This window comes from Panicum virgatum, chromosome 1K (assembly GCF_016808335.1).
Source record: "Panicum virgatum strain AP13 chromosome 1K, P.virgatum_v5, whole genome shotgun sequence".
In the NCBI taxonomy this organism is placed as follows: Eukaryota; Viridiplantae; Streptophyta; class Magnoliopsida; order Poales; family Poaceae; genus Panicum; species Panicum virgatum.
The window spans coordinates 10,579,070-10,599,647 of NC_053136.1; the positions used below are offsets into that span (position 1 = coordinate 10,579,070).

At 49.1% G+C, this 20,578-nt stretch overlaps 2 protein-coding genes across 3 annotated transcripts; one reads left to right on the forward strand and one right to left on the reverse strand.

Annotated features, from left to right (window-relative positions):
* Nucleotides 1-2,447: 2,447 nt before the first annotated feature.
* On the reverse strand, nt 2,448-7,107 carry LOC120692595 (U-box domain-containing protein 52-like). 2 transcript variants are annotated; one of them, XM_039976053.1, is made up of 8 exons: nt 6,627-7,107; nt 5,951-6,030; nt 5,575-5,696; nt 5,301-5,480; nt 4,766-5,084; nt 4,513-4,611; nt 3,983-4,411; nt 2,448-3,641 (listed from the first exon to the last, which is right to left on the reverse strand). In XM_039976053.1, exons 1-8 carry the CDS (start codon nt 6,802-6,804, stop codon nt 2,877-2,879), a joined length of 2,172 nt encoding a protein of 723 aa, XP_039831987.1. In that variant the 5' UTR covers nt 6,805-7,107; the 3' UTR covers nt 2,448-2,876. The 2 variants fall into 2 exon arrangements, with proteins under 2 accessions (XP_039831987.1, XP_039831928.1); XM_039975994.1 differs by having other exon boundaries at nt 4,513-4,614.
* A 1,929-nt stretch (nt 7,108-9,036) lies between these two features.
* LOC120692517 (U-box domain-containing protein 34-like) lies at nt 9,037-20,017 on the forward strand. The gene is made up of 8 exons (XM_039975875.1): nt 9,037-9,214; nt 9,325-9,670; nt 17,202-17,323; nt 17,428-17,717; nt 17,818-17,919; nt 18,041-18,469; nt 18,596-19,354; nt 19,466-20,017. The coding sequence occupies exons 1-8, from the start codon at nt 9,037-9,039 to the stop codon at nt 19,691-19,693; spliced, it is 2,454 nt and encodes an 817-aa protein (XP_039831809.1). The 3' UTR covers nt 19,694-20,017.
* Nucleotides 20,018-20,578: the final 561 nt, after the last annotated feature.

Consider the following 20,578-nt stretch of genomic DNA (forward strand, 5'->3'; position numbering starts at 1 on the left):
TGTCCGCCTTGTGCGTTGATTGCTTTCCTTAGCAAAATGATTTTGATTTCAAATAGCCTTCACAGCAGCTGCATTTCAGTTGTGTATAGATATAGAATTTCGATCTTGATTTCAAAATGAAACCCTATCATGTAGGAGAGTACACATTACTCCCTCCGTTTACGTGAGTAGACTTTACGCGAATTTTCCCTTCATCCGGAAAGCGTCTATAAATAAATAAATACTAAATCTAACTGTACAATATATAAATATATGGAAAAATGTACTCCCTCGCTGGTAAACAATGTGCGTGAATCTTTCATAAACACGCACTCCATCTATAATCGTAACGATGGCTCATCATTTATGATTGTCTTTTTAATTTTCATTATTCAAATGATGAAGCTACTAGTGCTCGAATGTCGGACGGGAAGTTTTTCATTGGACCCGCTCCGCCACAATATTGGAAATTAACTACTGTAGCGCTTAAAATCACTACTTGCACCATTACAAAAATATATATGAAATTGACTCTGTCATCCAATTCTATGATAAAAAAACTCTTTTTTTGCGACCGTGTCTGATCACGTTTTTCATTAAGAGAAGAGCAAAGTACAACAAGTGACTTGGTTATAGAAAGAAGGAACCAACCCGGCACACACAAACCCCCTAAGTTGTTACATGGTTAAAAATGTGGCGACCCGACGACCTACCTAGCGCCTGAACAACCGGCTCTAGTTTAATAAATCCCGCCAAAAACCAAGCAATGATCTCATCGACCACCCTTATTATCACCTCTTATAAAGTTGCAATGCTACTGTCAAAGATTCTATTGTTTCTTTCCTTCCATAATATCCAGCATATTAAAATTACCATCGAGTCAAAGCACTGCGCAACACGACACTATGTTTCATGCAACATCAAATGAGAATGACAATATGTAAAATAGAGTTTTGTAACATCAACACTTAGCTTTTCCAACATTTAAAAATTATAATTTTATACTACACTTGCAACATTCAAAAGAATTATTTATTTTAAAAAATAATGAAATAAATAGAGTTAGCCGATTAGATTAAAAAGGTACAACATGAAAAAGCGATGATTAAAACATCTAAAATAAACTTATGTGACTTTCTAAAATAGTTCTTGCAACATCACCTCATATCTCAAACATAGTGAAAATGACCGCAGCAACATCACTCATTTAAATAATCTTATGAAAATATCAATAATCAACTAAAACTCCCACTACACCATTAATAATCAACTTAAACTCCTCCTGCAGCATCATCATACGTTTATCACAACAAAATGTTATGCTAGAAGTCCATCATAACAATATCCTTTACCAAGGTTGGAGTACCTTTTCCGCTGCAACATCAACTGTAATAAAATTTGCAAAGAATCCCCACCGCAGCCCTGACGCTACCGTTACTCTTATTCAAATTACCGAAGGACGCGGAAGATTTGTCAGCCTCGGGGTCAATTGAAGCGTCGGGCCGCTGCGGAGCAAAGTAGTGGATCCATAAAAAAAAAGGAAGTAGTGGGTCCCATGCCTCTGGCTATGGGGCCCGCATGTCAGTGGAAGAGTCCATCTGCAAAAGACTCACCCGAGCAAGCGACCATCACCCGCCGCCGGCCAACTCCCACGCGCCGGCGCGCGGCTTTGAGGACGACCACTGACCACATGCCAGTGCGGAGGGCCCAATGAGCGGCCTGAGCTCGGGCGCGTACGACCCCGACGGCGGAGCATTCAGCCGCGCCCACGGAGAAGCCAGCCGGGCGGTGAACCTTTGCGCCGCCTCGTCGACGTCGGGCCCAACTGTCGCCAGGCTTCCCTCCATCCGCTCCGCTGCCCCCCCACGGGCGCGTCGTCGTCGTGTAAGCCATCCCCTCCCGCCGCTCGCTTCCTTCCCTTCCCCGGGTACGCACACCAATGCCGCAAACGGTTCCAAACCAAAATCCCCAATGCGAGAGGAGGTCGGTGTTGGATTGGGGGTGATTGCAGAAGGAATTGGTGCGGGATATCGGAGATCAGTTTCTCTTTCGTTTCGTTTTCTCATCAGCGACAGGATTTATAGGAATATAGAGATGCAAGTATTGCGTTTGTTTGATGCTCCACTTTAGGTAGTTGATTCGATTATCAGTAACTGTCATAGCATGCGCCTGCTTGACGATGACAAGGAGGCATTACTTGCATGCCATAGTTTGTTTTTTTTTGTGTTTTTTTTCTGGTATTTTGTTGAGTTATTGAGATGAGTTGTGAATCTCGTATCTGTCGAACATAGCATTGCGCACTGCAAAACAAAATTTGGGGAGGGTGAGGGTGTCCAGCTTTTGCTAGTTTGGCTAGTGGTTACTTAAGAGTGGAAATGCTCCTCTTACTGTTATCATGCAGCTGAGATAGAGGTAAAAGCATGCCAGAAAAATTCTCAGGAATCATGTGTGTTGGGGGGAAAAAAGAATTGAGTTGCATGCATTGACCAATTCAAACCCAAAAGCTTAAGCTGATAGGCAGAGATGGCAATTCACTTATATTCCAACAAAAAAGGAGGCAAACCATAGTTGAAAACTTGTGGCTGATGTTACAGTAAAATGAAATTTGCAATTACCATTTTACATTCACACACACCTTAAGTTTCCTTTGTATGCTCCCCCTTTATCTACGCGCTAACAATCTCTTCTGGTTGACCGAAACTATGTTTGGTCCCATCATCAGATGCTGCTGCCCTTGATCATCTCATCTGAGTTAGGATCTGTACAGGCAAAGACAGCAGCGGATTTTCCAGACCAGGCCCAAAGGCAACCCTTGTGTCTGTCTATACTCTATACAGTTAAGTATGCTCGATTTGCAGCACCGTGTGCCTTAGTTGGATGCTAGCTTCTTCCAGAATTTATATGTCATCGTTATTGAAACTGTATGGTGCGGAGCTTGAACAGTTTGTGCTCGCGCTGCTGACCTGGGAAGCCTCATACTCATGCCCAAGATTACGCAGTCTGTTGAGCTCTGGCAAGATTTCCTTCCCGAGATCCGGCCTATCTTTCTTCCGCAGCTCTGCACACCGCAATGCCAGCTTTGCGAATTCCAGAGCCTCTTCCACCGGCCAGTCTGTCACCGTCGGGTCAAGTATCTCCTGGAAGGTCCCTCTCTCTATGGAATTTTCAACATGATGCGTGAGTCCCATGGGTGATCTTGCCGTGATGATCTGGAGCAGCATGATGCCAAGCGAGTATATGTCAGACTTTGTGGTGAGCATGCCAGTCTGCTGGTACTCGGGGTCAATGTAGCAGAATGTGCCGGCTGTGGATGTCATCCTGTACTGTGTGACATCAGCTGCGGACTGTGGCACCAGCCTTGCAAGTCCAACATCGCTGATCTTGCTGACAAAGTTGTGGTCGAGGAGGATGTTGGCAGGTTTTAGGTCTCGGTGGACAAGTGGTTCTGGCTTCGCCTGGTGGAGGAAGAGAAGTCCAGTTGCAATGTCGGCGGCGATCCTGAAGCGGATGCTCCATGGAATAGGCAATGTTTTACCTCGTCTGCAGAGCCGGTCCTCTAGGCTTCCATAGTCCATGTATTCGTACACTAGGCAGCCATACTCTGGGCAAGCTCCAAGCAAGAGGACCATATTTGGATGCCGCATGCAGCTTAGTACTTCAATCTGCAATGTCATGAGCATGCGATTTAAAAGGTAATTCCTTCTTAGATATGATAATTCTGTTGTCATGGATATTAATAGGTTAATCATTGACAAGCTACTATGAGTATTGGATGAAATGAATGCGTAGTACTAGGAAGGTTGGGGTGTCCTGAAGAGGAATAAGATCCGCTTCCTGAGTGTGAACAAATTGTTGCAAATAAAAGGAAGGTATTGGTACTTGATGGGGGTACTAGTAATATCTATCTAGATAATAAATTCTACAAATACATATGTACCAATGAATTACTTGTCCGTTAAAATTTCAAGGCTAGAACAGTTTATTATTGCTGTATCGTAGTTACCTCTTGCTGAAATTGTTTCCTTCCTTGTGATGCGTCTGGTCTTAGAATTTTAATAGCGACATTAGTATGATCCAATACTGCTTTATATACTGGTCCATATCCACCTTCTCCTATCTTGAGCGCCTTGTCAAACTTATGAGTTGCAGCTTCTATGTCATCAATGGAATATCTCCTGTACCGGAGGTCATTTTTGTTCAGTGCATCAGTTGCTTTCTTTCTATCCTCGGCCTCCCGCTTTGCCTTCCATTCTGCTCTCAATCTCTTCTGTGCCTCGAGCTCTGCAATTTTTTGTGCTGCTTCTGCTGCTTCCAGGGCAGCTCTGCACTTTGCTTTCTCCATTTGAACAAGTGCAAGAGCTTCCTCTTCAGCATTCCTTAGTTCTTGGAACTTTTTGGACTCCTCCATCTTCATCTGGTGCATCTGTGCTGCCTGCAATAACATCATTGTTTATTATAGCAGGATTTTTTTGGTTAGTCCAGGAATTACATGGCATTTATACTCAAGGTTAGCAATGCAGCATCAAAACACACCTTCTGTTTAGCATCAATAGCCTCCTTACATGCAGAGTTATACATCTCCATTGTCTGTTTCAGTTCTAGTCTCAGCCGTCTCATTTCAGCTTCGACATCCTTCTGGTTCCATGAGAAAAATTATAAGAGTTTGTGCCATGATATAGTCCCATACTGGGAGGTGAAGCATTTAATGTGGAAGTGTCTTGTTAATTGCAGTAACTTGATGTCGACACTGGCCCAAAAAAAAACATGATGTCATAATGGAACTTACCCCGGCAGAACTTAAGCTTTCCATGGACATTGCTGAGGAGAGCTCCATGGATTCAGCAAAGTCTATGGATGGTAACTCCATGCTCATTGCCAAATCAATATCGTCAGAAAAGGAGCTACGGGTCACTGAGGGCCTTGGTGGTGCTATAAAATCAATGTAATCGTCAAAATCCTTCTGGGGTGCTGTCCTAGCTCCAGTAAGTGGCCTATCCCTTGATGGTGCCTTTGCATAGGCAGATAGTCGGTCCACTGAATTTCTACTTGCCATCGGAGATGATGTATGAGAATGAGAAGTTTTCTTCCAGTCCCCTCTTGAAGGTCTATTCACAAATCAAAATGGTTCTTTTAGTTGATATTAACAAGCCTTTTTTCTTGAAACATGGATGTTTACAAGTTTTGAAGGCAAAGAATAACCTGACTAAGAAAGTCTATGCTATTTCACAATTTTAATGAAAGTATTCATATTACTGCGAATCATATTTCTTTCATGTCTGCACAATGTAACAAGCAAAGTGCATTTATCCTCATAGACTTACCTTGTGACATCGGACTCTATGATTGGTTGGGAGTATTGCTTTGGAGGGAGAGTGGGAAAGGGTGCCGGAGCTTTGGCTGCCTTCACCTGGATGGCTTTCGCCTTGTGTATGACATGCACCGTGCAATAATCGGGTGCCATCTTCATCAAGCATGTTGGGACATCAGGATTTCTAAATCTTCTGCATTGTATAATGATCATGGCTGTTATCAGTATAGGCATTAATGGGATGCAAAGGTGTGCAACCATGGAAGTGGAGTAAGCATGTAATGTACCTGATGAATGTGTTCTTAGTTGATGCCCCAACGACAATGTCTGTGATGGCGTTGCTAGTGGCATATTCAATTATTGCTTTGGAGATGTCACTGTTATCCAAGATGACCTCCTTCAGATGCATCTGTGATTTACAGATGGCATTAAAGTAAGTATTTTCTTTACAGTAATTCCATTCCATTTGGATATTTTCTCTCTTCCAGAATTGAATAACTCTTATTCTAACATTAGAACTTCTGATGCCAAAATTCCACTTTAGGTATTTTCAGTTAACTATAGTTAGGGTGATGTTTATGTTCCAGATAAAATATTCTTCAGTTATAAAATTGGTCTAGCATTTACCACATCTATAAAAGGTAGTTTTCAATTGGCACTTACACCTTTACGAGCACAATAACCTCTGTACGAGATAAAGAGCTGTGTTATCTCTGCGTCTCCCTCATCTTTGCCTCCTTCAGCTGCAGCATGGTCATGAAACAAGGAAAGTGTTGATAAATCAAAGTTTGCTCTTTTTTTCTTCTAGAATATGAAGTGGATTGTTGAACATGAGAATACGTTTAAATTTGCCTCGTTACAAATGAGAAGAGTTCCTGAAATTGGTTTCGTGTAACAATGAATGCTTATAAATTAGCTTGGGAAATATAAGTGGAGGCTAGTGGATATTGAATGTTCATAAGTGTTGCAAGTACAGCAGATTGAATCAACAATGCAACACACTTACACACATCATCCTACCAAGGAATATGCATAAATTCTTTTGAAATTTTCATCGGTGCATTGAATTCAGACAAAAAGGTAGCCATATTGTTAAGAAAAGCAACTAATAATACAAAGTTTTTAGGTTAGGTTGCCATCATTTGCAGGCTAGCCACTTAATCCTAAAACCAGCTAGTACGAAATTGATGGTTTTTCATTCTGCACCTTATGATCATACATTATCCTAGTTTAGAGACTGTTTGATGAAGAAAGGCAATCGACTCTTACTCTCATATGTTGATTCAAGGAACTCATACATTTCACATTGAGTGGCTGACAATTCTGAAAAGGTGCCTACCCCTGACATGGACGAGCGTGAGCGTGCTGCCCCTGGACAGGAGCTTATCCACGGCCCATTTCGCCGCCTGCTGGCTGTTCTTGTCCCGGTCGACGGCCACGATGATGGAGCTGTCCCTTGCACTCGCCTCTTGCTCGGCGCTATACGAAGACGACACAGCGAACGCCGAGGCGAACATCTTAAATGGTGAGCACCACTCTCTTTCTTCCTCAATCCAACAATCAGCTTGTAACCCAAGCGAGAACCGACGAACCCCAACAACAGATAGCAAAGAAAGGAGGTTGCAAGAGGCGAAACAGAGGGGAGAGAGAGAGACAAGGGGGGATTTTGTCTCTCCTCCTCTCTCGTCGCCTTGTTTTGTCCTGCTTCTCCCTAACCTCTCTCCTCCGTTTTTCTGTTGCCATGGAGCCACCCAAAACTGTAAATGCGTTTTCAGGAGGTTTTGCCGTTTCGCCAAATTTGGATCATGAGCTTTCGCCTATTTTTGTGTGGCTAAGCTGTTGCGAGGACTTTGCAGCTCATGTTTTGTTGTGTCCATTCATCTATTTTACGCAAGCATGTGTCTTTCTCATGACCCATGACCATCACTGTCAGTACTGCTACTGTATGGAGTTCGTGCCTGCCTGTCATCGCTTCATAAACAGAACTCCTGTTGTATTTTTGTCAACACATGTTAATTTTTCCAACTAATATCAGAGTGGGTGCATTCTTTTAACGGAGAGAACAGTGCTGCTTCTGTGACATGCATGTATCTGAATTCCTTCTATGGAGTTTATATCAGGCCATTGGTTATTTAATTTTCCGACATCATTTATATCATTGTTGGGCCCACAGGTCATCCAATGGAAGTGGATGGGACACCACATGCCATTTCCACTAGTGAATTAGTCACGAAGGTTGAAGGGCCGAGAGTCTAGCGGCTAAATTCACTTTGTTCGGTTGGTTATGGTTAGTGGCCGGTGCTAATTTGATGTGAGAGAAAAGTACTGCTAGTGGTCGGTGGCCGGTGCTGATTTAGTGTGAGAGAAAAAGTACTGGTTGCCAGCAGAATAGAGTGAAATTGTCTAGTTGGAGCCTTGAGGGCAGATCTTTAAATCTATGTGCGATGGGGAGAGAGGGAGATGGCCTGTTTAGGACCTGTTTGTTACAATTTAGTTTTGTTTCTTGCTAGAAAACAGAAAAAATCCTACCAAAAAATAAAGGATTTTAGAGACAAAGCTAGAAAATGTGTCTCTGTTCTTCAATAATCCGAAAACAAGAAAAAACGGGTTTTGTAGTTTCTTTATCAATGTTTTTTTCAAGAACTTGAATCCTTGCCAAAACCGGACCTTAGATCCTAAATTTGCGTGACAAACACAAACCAAATTTTCTTTTTTTTTTCTTCAAAATTTAGGTTTTGGTAAGCAAGACTTATAGAATTTGACACCCTAACTCACAGGCGGCCATTGACCTTTAGGATTTGACACCCCGACCTGCATGAAATTGACTCCGAGCGACCCAACGGGATATGAGTTTATTTCAAAACTTAAAAGGCTCATGATCGATATGGTTTCCTACTTTACAATAAGGAATCCGCAAAATTGAAAGTTTCATATAGAAGACGCGATTAGTCTTTGTCAACGCTCTAGCGTTTTTGAAAACTAAAAGGCTCATGATTTCGGACGCAAGTTCTCTATCAGATAAAGGCCGTGTTTAAATCCCAAAAGGCAAAACGCAAAATTTTTATAAATCGCTTGCATGGTGTACTAAATGTAGTTAAAAAATAAATCGCATTAAATGTAGTCAAAAAAAATAAATCGCATTACACAAATGGACTGTAAATCGCGAGACGAATCTAATGAGCCTAATTAGGGCGTGATCAGACACTAAATTGCTACAGTAATGTTACAGTAAACATGCTATAATGATTCTCTAATTAGGCTTATTAGATTCGTCTCGTAGTTTATAGACAAGATCTGTAATTAGTTTTGTGATTAGTCTACATTTAATACTTCAAATATTGAAAATTCCATTGCAAAAATGCAAAAACACAAAATGCAAAGTGAACTAAACACACTCAAACTCGGCATTGAACAGCCCAAGAAAAGTTTTCGACCCTAAAATTTGCACGAGACACAAACCTTGCATTCAATTCAACGAACCCAAGAACTGTCTGCCATAACAACATGCACGCGGCCATCTGTTCCACTGAGGCGCTGACACTGGCCCCCACCACAGCCCCCATTTCCCAAGCGAGCAGGCAGAGCCGAACCAGAGAGGATTCCCGCGCGGCGCGCGCTCTCAAACGCACTGCGCCTCGCTCGCCGCCCCGAGCGGAGCGGAGCGGCGCGACCGGCCCGCCGCCGCATCCTCCCCTCCTCGCGGTGGCGCGGCCATTCGGGGCTCCGCAGACCGCCGGAACGCGCCGCGCATGGCCTCGGGCGGCGGCCCGCCGCCGGCCGTGGCCGTGGCCGTGGCCGTGCGCCCCGGCGGCCGCGGCAGCCGCCTCGCCGCGCGGTGGGTCGCCGCGGGGCTCCCAGACGACGGCCGCGCCGCCGCCGTCGCCGTCGTCCACGTCATCCCCCCGCTCTCCTACGTGCCCTCCCCCAGTACGCATCCTTCCATCTCGGTCGGTTAGTACTTCGTCCGTTCTCCATTCCGAATTGGCCGCGAGCTGATCGACGCGCGTCTTGTTGCGGCGGCGGCGGCGGCGGCGCAGCGGGGGAGAGGGTGCCGGTGGCGCTGGTCGGGCGGGAGCCGGCGGAGGCGTACGCCCGGGACCGGCGCGCGCGCGCGGAGGAGGCGCTCCTCCCGTTCCGCCACCTCGGCTGCGGCCGCGCCAACGTCACGGTGAGTGCTCGCGCACGCCGGCCGGCTTCGAATCCACAATCCACTAACAAGAAGAAGAAAAGCCGGCAATTTCAGCGCCGCCGTGATGTGGTTGCGCAGGTGGAGACGGTGGTGGTGGAAGGCGACGGCGTGGCGGCGGCGCTGCTGCGGTACGCGCGCGACTCCGGCGTACGGAGCCTCGTGCTCGGCTCGGGGTCCTTCCGCTGGTTCCGGAGGTGACTTTTTTCCCCCTTCTTTTTTGAATTTTTTCAAGAAAACGAAATGGTCTAGTGTTTACTTGTCCTTTCTAGCTGCTGGCATTGAATAGATGGATGGATTATGGCTGTGGTAGGAGCGGTGCAATAACACTGTGCAGTCTTGATTATTGTGATTAGATTAAAGGCGATCAACAAAAGAAGTGTACGGAGCAATTGCTATAAATTTTCCTTTTTGGTTGGGGTTGGATTTTAAAGCTGCACGGAGCAATGGCACAGCTAAAGTGTACTTTTTTTGTGAGAATCGTGAGATCAGTAGATGTCAAGTCAATCAGGTCTGACTGTTAGGCCTTCCACTGTGGTGGGTGCGACACCCTAGCCACATGGAATCTTGAAAGTAAAGAAAAATTACCGTTGTTCATTGACTTCATGCATGCAAACTGTATAAAAAATAAACAATTCATTAGGCTCCTCACCTGCCCTCTCACAGTGAGTGAGTTGCGCTGGCACTGTAGAAAATCATATTTAATTCCCATGCCTCGAACCAAAAATAAGCTTCGGTTCTTCTCTCTCATCCAGAGAGTGCGCTCTCTCCAGTTGTTGCTTTGATTCTTGTTAGTGCCACATAGGTCTAGGGTGCGGCCGAAGGCTTTAGGCTCTCCGCACTCGTCACTCTCTAAATTCACTCTCCAAAAAAAAATATTTTTATCTCGTCATCAAGATTCTCCTTTCTATATTCAGTTTCTCCGTGTTCATTCGCTCTCTAAATTTCTACTCTATACCAACTACCACGAGTGGAGCCCACGTGTCATAATTATTTTTTCTTTTTTTACCCCCTCCCTCCCTCCCCCCCACACTCTCTCTCCCACCACCGCGGCCCCTCTCTCTCCCTCCCTCCCTTCGTCAGCGCGCCAGCCACGGCGGGGCGGAGCGGCCGATGGCCGGCGGCCGCGGCGGGCGGCCTCGGCGGGCGGCCTCGGCGTGCCCCTCCTCCCTCCCTTCCCCTGCTGCGCCAGCGCAGGGGCAGCGGGGCGCGCGAGGCACGGCGGCGTGCCGCAGGGCGGACGCGGCGTGGCTGTGCTGCCGCGGCGGCATGACGTCATGGCGGCGGGCCGGCGAGACGGCACCGGCCTTGCTCGTAGCCGCCCATGGAGTCGAGGCCCCGGAGCTGGCGGCCCCCGAGCTCGCCGCCCCGTCCCCCCCGGCGGCGGCCTCGCGGCGGCGCAGATGAACGCCCGTGGCGCGGGCGGGCTCGGCGTGGCGGAGCGGCCAGGGCGGGCCGCAGCCAGACGGAGACCGCGACGCCGTCGCCCCCACGCGCGATGAAGCAGGGGCGGAGGAGGCGAGCGGGGGCTGCGCGCGCCGGGCTCCCTCGCGGCGGCGGCGGGCGGGATGCGCCTCCTCCTCGCAGCCGAGCTCCCCCCTGCTCCCACCGCTCGGCCCCTCTGCTCCGGCCCTGCTCGCCGCCACCCCCAGACCTCGGCGTGGCTCGCCGGCCCCGGAGATCTGGGCTGCCCCTGCTGCGCGACCTCGCCACGCCCCCGCGCCGGCGGCGCCTTCCTCCTCCGCGTGGGGCCATGGCGGGCGGGTGGGCGAGCGCCGTCGCGGCGTTGGGCTCGAGGCCCTCCCTCCTCCCGCCCCCTCCCATGGCGCGTGGGCTCCGAGCTCCGGCTGCGTGGCCATGGCGCCGAGCTCGGGCGAGAGGACGGCGTGCGGTTGGGGACGACTGCGGGAAGGACGAGAGGGCCCGCGCGCGTCAGTTCCCAGAGTCGTCCGTACCGCGCCACGGATGCCGCGCGGGAGCTCGAACTCCATTTTCCAGAGCCGCTTAGCACACTCCGCTGCAGCAAAAAAAACGCTAAAGGCGCTCTGTAAACGGGGTAGCGTGCGGCTTACAGAGCCCGCTGCGGAGAGCCTTAGGCTCTCCGCAGTGGGCTCTCCACCCGCTCTGTATCCCCCACTCTAGTACAACTTTTACAGAGAAAATGTCCCGCAGCGGCACTCTGTAAGACCATCTGTATCATCCAGAGCGAGCTCCCGCACGGCACATACAGCGCGGTACGGCTCAACTCGGTATCCTGACGGAGGTGGGGCCCGTCGTCCTTCCCGCGTCGTCTCCAACCGCCGGCAGCTACGCGAGGAGGCCAACGCCATGGAGCTCGTGCGAGCCGCTGGGCCGGCCAGATCCACGGCGGAGAGGGAGGGAGGGGAGAGGAGAGCTCAGCTCGAGGTCCGCCGCCGGCCAGCGCGAGCGCCGGGGGCACGGGCTTCGCTGCGTGGCCGAGACAGCCCTGCGCCCCCGCGGCGCCGTCCCGCCCGCCCGCGGCCACCGCGGGTCGACCGCCCGAAGCAGGGAGGCTCCGGCGGCGCGAGCTCCAGAGGAGGAGCGCGTCAAGGAGGCGTCGACGAGGCCAGAGGAGGAGCGCGTCAAGGAGGGAGGGCAGCCTCCGCGGAGCGTGCGCGCCGCCGCGCCGAGCGTCCACCGGCGTGGACGGAGGGCCTTCTCCGGGTGCGCCCTGCTCCCCTCGCCCCCGCCGCCGCTGGCGCCGGCGCCCACGGGCTGGCCAGCCCGCGCGGGCAGGGGGCGCGGCGAGGCCCCGCGCGGATCCGGCCGGCGCGGTGCCGCCGCGCCACGGCCGCCGGCCTGGATCTCGCCACGCGCCGGTCCCCCACTGTGGAGCACGCAGGCCGTTCCATCGTGGACGCGGCCGCCGGTGTCAGGGAGGAGGGCCGCGCGCACCTCGCCGAGCCGAGGAGCGTCGAATCGAGGGACGGGGAGGGAGCTCCACGCCATGGCCGCCGCTCGCCAGGGAGGGAGGGGGAGGGGGAGGGGGAGGGAGCTCCACGCCATGGTCGCCGCCGCTCGCCCGGTCCGCCGCCGCCGCCGTGCTGGTGGGGAGGGCTGCCGGCGGGGAGGAGGGCGCGCCACGGGGAGGGCCGCCGGCGGGGAGGAGGGGTCTCGGCGCGGGCAGGGCCGCCGCTGGGGATGAGCAGGAGAGCCGGCGAGAGAGAGAGATAGGGGAGGGAGGGCGCCGGGGGAGTAAAGAAAAGAAAAAAAACTGACGTGTGGATCCCATGATGTGGTTGTTGGTATAGAGAGTAGATATAGAGAGTGGATGGGTGTGGAGAAACTGAATATATAGCAGAGAATCTCGATGACCAGGACAGAATATTCTCTTTAGAAAGTGGATTTGGAGTATGACGAGTGCGGATAGCCTTAGCCCGGCTCTAGCGATGCCGATGATTTCTTCGGATGATGTGGGGCTGGAAAATAGTAAAAAAAAGAGGAAAACGGATTCCCACCCTTCTTGATATACACGCTGCCACACTCAACGTCTAGGAAAATGCACCATGAGCTAGCGGCAAACTTCTCGCTATAAGGATTTTCATCGTTCCTCTCTCTGCCACCTCAGCCTAAGCCAGCGACTTCGACAGCTGTTGGACAAGGCCTTATCTATGTACTTAGTGGTGGTAATGGGTCATGACTCTAGTGCTTTTTTACAGCCCAATAAAACTCTTAAATTATTTAGCTCAAAATTGTATAAGATTAGAATCTGACCCTTTTAAAATCCGGCTCTTAGAATTTCTAGTTTAAAATCTTGGACACTTTACCATCCTAATGTACTGCACCATCTACCATGTCATCGAGGTTTTCCATTTCCGTGAGGTGTGCTGTACGGCGTCAATGACGATGATCATGTTTGAGATCACTGAATTCCATTTCTATCTAAAATTTTACTCCACTATGGCCGTGTTTAGTTCTTCACATGTAAAAATTTTGCGTTGGAATCTTGCTAATTTGAAGTACTAAATGAAGTCTATTTACAAATTTTTTTGCATAGATAGATTGTAAATCGCGAGACGAATCTAATGATGCTAATTAATCTATGATTAATCTATAATTAGCGGATGGTTACTGTAGCATCACTGTTGCAAATCATAGATTAAGTAGGCTCATTAGATTCGTCTCGCGATTTACAGCCCATCCATACAAAAAAAAATTGTAAATAGACTTCATTTAGTACTCCATGCATGCGTCCTAACATTCGATGTGACGTTTTTTTGCGTTTACGGGGTTTACGGGTAAGGATCTAAACAGAGCCTATATGGTGCTAAAGTTCTAACCTCTCAGTCAGCAGTCAAATCTTGTTTAGGTGGAAATGTACAGTGGAGTGTGGAGTTCATGCCCTTGTTGTGCAGTTTACTTTTAGGTGTGCAGCAGTGTAGTACTTTACCTTTGGTGCTGGCTTCCATCAATTTGACTTTATTGCCCTTGTTGATTCAAACATTTTCCTCTGTTGTCAATATCATAATTGCTAGCCGACGGGTGCGAAGGGTAAGGAAGCTAGCCGAGCCAACTAGGATTCGTATAGGTAGCTGGAACGTAGGGTCCCTAACGGGTAAGTTGCGAGAGCTAGTTGATGTAGCAATTAGGAGACGTGTAAATATTCTATGCGTTTAGGAGACTAAATGGAAGGGCCAGAAGACGAAGGAGGTTGAGGATACTGGCTTCAAGCTTTGGTACACGTGAGCAACTCCGGGTAGGAATGGTATAGGCATCTTGATTGATAGGAGCCTTAAGGATGGAGTCGTAGAGGTTAGAAGGCAAGGCGACCGGATTATCCTAATCCGGTTGGTAGTTGGAGATTCGGTTTTGAATGTGATAAGTGCCTATGCCCCTCAGGTAGGCCTTAGTAAGAGCACCAAGATGCAGTTCTGGAAAGATCTAGATAGTATGGTTAGTAACGTACCTACCAGCGAGAAACTCTTCATAGGAGGACATCTCAACGGCCATGTGGGTGCGACTAATGTAGGGTTCGAGCGAGTGCACGGGGGTTTTGGGTATGGTAGCAGGAGTCAAGAGGGGGAGGATGTGTTGAACTTCGCGTTAGCCTACGACTTGTTGATAGCGAATACCGTGTTTAAGAAGAGGGAATCCCATCTTGTGACGTTTCGTAGTGGACAACACTCGAGCCAGATCGACTTTATCCTTACTAGGAGGGAGGATAGACGTGATTGCTTAGATTGTAAGGTGATACCTGGGGAGTGTGTTGTCCCTCAACACAAGCTTGTGGTGGCGGACTTTCGTCTTCGGGTACGTGTCCACCGGGACAAATGTGCCAAGATTGCGAGAACAAAGTCGTGGAAGCTTAGAGGGGAAGCGGCACAAGCGTTTAAGTAAAGGATGCTAGGTGAGGGGCCTTGGGAAGAAGGAGAAGACACAGATGACATGTGGCTAAAGATGGCAACATGTGTTCGGAAGGTGGCCTCAGAGGTGTTTGGCGTGAGTAGGGGAGGCAAACAGGAGGGGAAAGACACCTGGTGGTGGAACGACGAGGTGCAAAGGGCTATTAAGGAGAAGAAGGAGTGTTTCAAGCGCCTCCACCTTGACAAGAGTGCAGCCAACATCGAGGGCTATAATTTAGCGAAGAGGGTTGCAAAGCGAGCTGTGAGTGTAGCAAAGGGTAAGGCGTATGATGACCTGTATCAGCGGCTAGGCACGAAAGAAGGGGAGAAGGACATTTATAGGATGGCTAGGATCCGCGAGCGGAAGACAAGGGACATCAACCAAATCAAATGCATTAAGGATGGGACAGATCGATTGCTAGTGAAGGATGAGGAGATCATGGATAGATGGAGAGAGTACTTCGACAAGTTGTTTAATGGGGAGAGTGAGAGCCCTACCCTTGAGTTAGATGACTCTTTTGACGATACCAACAGACGTTTTGTGAGGAGAATTCAGGAGGTAGAGATTGTGGAGGCTTTGAAGAGAATGAAGAGAGGTAAAGCGCTGAGCCCTGATGGTATTCCCATTGAGGTGTGGAGATGCCTAGGAGATAGAGCAATAGTATGATTAACTAAGCTTTTTAATCTCATTTTTCGGTCAAACAAGATGCCGGAAGAATGGAGGAGAAGTATATTAGTACCTATCTTCAAAAGCAAGGGCGATGTTCAAAGTTGTACTAACTACCGTGGGATTAAGCTGATGAGCCATACGATGAAGCTTTGGGAGAGGGTTATCGAGCATCGCCTAAGAAGAGTGACAAGTGTGACCCAAAACCAATTTGGGTTCATGCCTGGATGGTCAACCATGGAGGCGATTTTCTTAATACGACAATTGATGGAGAGATATAGGGAGCAGAAGAAGGACTTGCACATGGTCTTCATTGACCTTGAGAATGCATATGACAAAGTACCGAGAAATGTCATGTGGTGGGCTTTGGAGAAACACAAAGTCCCAACTAAGTACATTATCCTCATTAAAGATATGTACAAGGATGCGACGATGTTTGTCCAGACATGTGATGGCAACACCACTGACTTTTCTATTAACATAGGCCTACACCAGGGGTCAGCATTGAGCCCTTATTTATTTGCTTTAGTGATGGATGAGGTCACAAGGGATATATAAGGTGAGATCCCTTGGTGTATGCTCTTTGCTGATGATGTGGTGCTAGTTGACGAGAGTAGGGCAGGGGTTAATAGGAAGTTAGAGCTGTGGAGACGCACGTTAGAGTCGAAAGGGTTCAGACTTAGTAGGACCAAGACCGAGTACATAATGTGCGATTTCAGCGCGACTAGGCATGAGGGGGGGAGACGTTAGTCTAGATGGGCAAGTGGTGGTCCAGAAGGATACTTTTCGGTATTTAGGATCGGTGCTACAAAAGAATGGCGACATTGATGAAGATGTTAGGCATAGAATTTCAGCTGGCTGGTTGAAATGGAGGCAAGCTTCTGTCATCCTTTGTGACAAGAGGGTGCCACAAAAGGTAAAAGTCAAATTCTATAGGACAACAATTCGTCCGGCGATGTTATACGGTGCTGAATGTTGGCCTACAAAAAGGCGACATGTGCAGCAACTGAGTGTAGCAGAGATGCGAATGTTGCGGTGGTTTTGCGGGCACACAAGGAGGGATAGAGTCCGGAACGAAGTTATTCGGGATAGGGTCGGGGTGGCACCAATTGAGGAGAAACTTACTCAGCATCGGCTGAGATGGTTTGGACATGTCCAACGAAGGCCTCCTGAGGCGCCGGTGCGTAATGGGGTTCTTGAGCGGGTCGATAATGTAAAGAGGGGTAGAGGTAGACCTAAACTGACGTGGGATGAGTTGGTTAAGAGAGACCTTAAGGATTGGAATATCTCTAAAGAGATAGCTTTGGATAGGAGCGCTTGGAGACTAGCTATCAATGTGACTGAACCTTGAACTTATTTCTTTCGGGTTTCATCTCTAGCCTACCACAACTTGCTTGGGAAAAAAGGCTATGTTGTTGTTGTGTCAATATCGTAATTGCATCTATCTATTAACTAATTAAGGGCCTGCATGATGGTTCGGCTTCACTATTTTTTATAGATTTACATTTTTACCAGTGTCAATTACTTTGTCACTGACCTGTGGGGCCACTTGGGTCACTGAAAGTGGGCAAGGATGGCAAAGAGTGTGAAATTCATACCACAACAATGGCAAATCAATCCAATCATATTTATCACCCAGTATATGCACACCTACAAATTGAACAGTCATTAACTGTTGCTCTGTCGTCCATTTTGCAGGGTGTTGAGCATCCCAGATGTCCCCGGCACTGTCATTCAGGCAACGCAGAATTCATGCAATGTATTCGTCGTGTCCAAACGGAGACTCATTATGAAACTCGCAAGATATCCTCAAACCAGCGGTGTGTTCTGAGTCCTCAAATCTTCTGCCTTGTGTGCATGACGCTGTGTTTCCTTTTGTTTGTTTTGATGTGTTTCCTTTGTGTTGGAATATCAAATTTCGCAGAGCCTAACGCAAACCTGAGGATTGAGGCGATCAGTCATGAAACATTTGAACAATCACATAGGAGTCTGCTGTTTGACAACTTTGCTGATGATGAGGCGCATTCTGATGCATTCTCCCATGCCCACAGCTCACATAGTGCTTCTAATCTCGTTCCAAGCTCAGAAAGTTCAGAACAAGTTGCTTCAGAAAGTTCAGTAGCAAACGCCGCAGGAACAGAAGGAAGTAAAAACTACGATTCTCTTAGTTCCTTGGGGGAAGCTCCTTGTGCTACTTCAAACTCAAGCCAAGAGGTCAGATCTATATATTGTTACGCGTAAAAAAAATTTGGATGTAGCTGCTTTATTTCTTCCAGGACACGCTAAACATGTTGTTCTGACCTTACTCCCACAGTGCCAATCTATAGATGAAGTGGCGAAACTAAGGAAGGAGCTGCAGGATACCTTAGTAGTGTATGATAAAGCTTGTGTAGAACTTGTCAATGCTAAGAAAAAGGTAAAGTTCTTCTGAATCCTCTTTCTTCATAACTTGATGGAACTAAATGTATGGCCATGCAATTAGAATATAGAATACATTTTTTTATGTTGCATAATCTTAATCTCCAATGATGTCACAGATTCAGGTGCTTTCTACTGAGTGTTCCGAAGAGGCAAGGAAGGTGGAGCACGCACTGGAATGGGAGGAAGCTTTGAAGCAGACGGTGGCAGACGAGAAGGCGAAACAGCTAGAGGCCCTCGACCAGGTTGAGCGCGCGAGAAGATCATTCACCCGAGAGGCCTATTCGAGGCACAAGGCAGAAATGGCTACAGGCATGATCTCCGAGGACAGGGCGCAGATCGTCGACGCTATTCTGTCCAAGAGCAGAACTTGCAGGAGGTACTCGGAGCAGGATATACAGCTTGCCACTGATAACTTCTCTGAAGCCAGGAAGATTGGTGAGGGAGGCTACGGGAACGTGTATAGGTGCACGCTGGATCACACTGAAGTAGCTGCCAAGGTCATTCAGCAAGATTCCATCGACAGAACTGATGAATTCTTGAAGGAGGTAGGTAACCACCGGTTTATGTCATGATCTAGATCTACACATATGCAGAGACCATTCTGGTACCAATTTCTTCTTCTTCTTATGAGCAAGAAATTCTCTGAAACAACTCAATTGTGGGGTTTGCAGGTTGAGATTCTCAGCCAGCTTCGCCACCCCAACCTGGTTCTGCTGATCGGTTTCTGCCCAGAGATCGGCTGCGTCGTGTACGAATACCTGAAGAATGGGAGCCTAGAAGACCAGCTCTTCAACCACAGCAATGGCCGCCAGCCGCTGCACTGGTTCCTCCGGATCCAGATCATCTTCGAGGTGTCCTGCGGGCTCGCCTTCCTGCACGCAAGAACCCCGGAGCCCATCGTGCACCGCGACCTGAAGCCGGCCAACATCCTGCTGGACAGGAGCTTCGCCGGCAAGATCGGCGACGTCGGCTTCGCCAAGCTCCTCTCCGACCTCGTGCCAGACTGGCAGACGGAGTACAGGGAGACGGTGGTCGCCGGCACCCTGTACTACATGGACCCCGAGTACCAGCAGACCGGGACCCTCCGGCCCAAGTCCGACGTGTTCGCTCTCGGAGTGATCATGCTGCAGCTCCTCACCGGCCGGCGCCCCAACGGGCTCATCGTGAGCGCGGAGAATGCGGTGAGGAACGGGAGGGTTCGTGATATCCGCGACAAATCTCAGAGCGATTGGCCGGGTGAGGGGGCGGAGATGTTTGCCAAGCTCGGGTTGAAATGCACGGCCCTGAAGTGCAGGGACAGGCCTGATCTCGAGTCGGAGGTGCTGCCGGAGCTCGACGAGATCCTGCACAGGGTGACCTCTGCAGCTGCTGTCAGGTTGAGGAGTCCGAAACTGAGTGTGCCGAGCCACTTCATCTGCCCTATAACACAGGTAACTCTATCTTCTGCAGCTTGGCTGCATCGGTTTCAGTTTCAGCTCTCTTTTTCTTCATTCAGTTTATGAGGAATGAGGAATGAGGAATGAATTTTTTCCACTGGTCAGGAGCTGATGGAGGATCCGCATGTCGCTGCCGATGGCCACACCTACGAGCACTACGCGATCAGAGCTTGGCTCAAGAGGCACAAGACATCGCCTGTTACGAGGGGCAAGCTCCCGAACTCGTCCGTCATCCCGAACCATTCGCTGCGTGCCGCCATACAGCAGTGGAAGTCGCAGTTACCAGCTCGGACGAACCCAAGAAGTTGGAGACAGGTTCATTTCTCTCCTTGATTTAACTGTTAATTGTCATTTTAAGTTGTTCAGGATGTGATGCGAAAGGAGTAGCTGTCTGTAAAGCATCCAATCATGGGGAGCGGTTTTGTGATTCAGTTGGAGGTGTTGTTACCATGACAATGGCCATCAATTTTGGCAATGATCAAGCTTAATGGCGTCTTGCTATATATATGTACCCTCTCTGTCTCAAAATCTCCGTTAAGCCCACATAGTGGCGTCAATCCATTTAGTACTATACTGTGGGAGTTACAGTTACTGCTAGCTCAGGCAAAGCCCCAGAGGCATGAAATGGGAATCAGGTTTTCATATCTCTGCATGATTTCATTATCTGTATTCATCTTGTTCTTCAGACCTGAAAATAAGAAAGACAGTTTCTTAACCATGAAAACAGAGATGTTGTCTTTCTCGGCGAATAACATGCTGGCAGGTCTTGAATCCAAGCATGCTAATGCCACCTTGTCGATACTCTGTAGTAGGGATACCCACTCTTACTACAGCAAAGCAGGACCCGCGTAGTTATCCGTAACTACGCGGAAAATACTGAGTAGCCAGGCCCCACGGGTCAAGCTCTTCCCTCACCAGGCCAACGGCCCCGGACCCGTTCCCCGCCTGGGGATGGGTCCGGAGATGCCACGTGTCTCTAAGGAAGCGAAGCTCCATGTCGACAGCCGAGGCCTCGGACCCCCCGTAGGGGTCCGGGACCTCCTACGTCCATCCGGATCTACCGCACTGCGTGGGGTCCGGAGCCGCCACGTGGCCCGGAGGCGCGGGCTCGAGCGTGAGCTTTCCGCTGGAAGACTCGCGCGCCCACTGCATTTAATGTAGTTGGACAAGGCGTGCTCTGCCGACGCGGCGCGCGATACAGTCTTTGTCAGGCCTCAC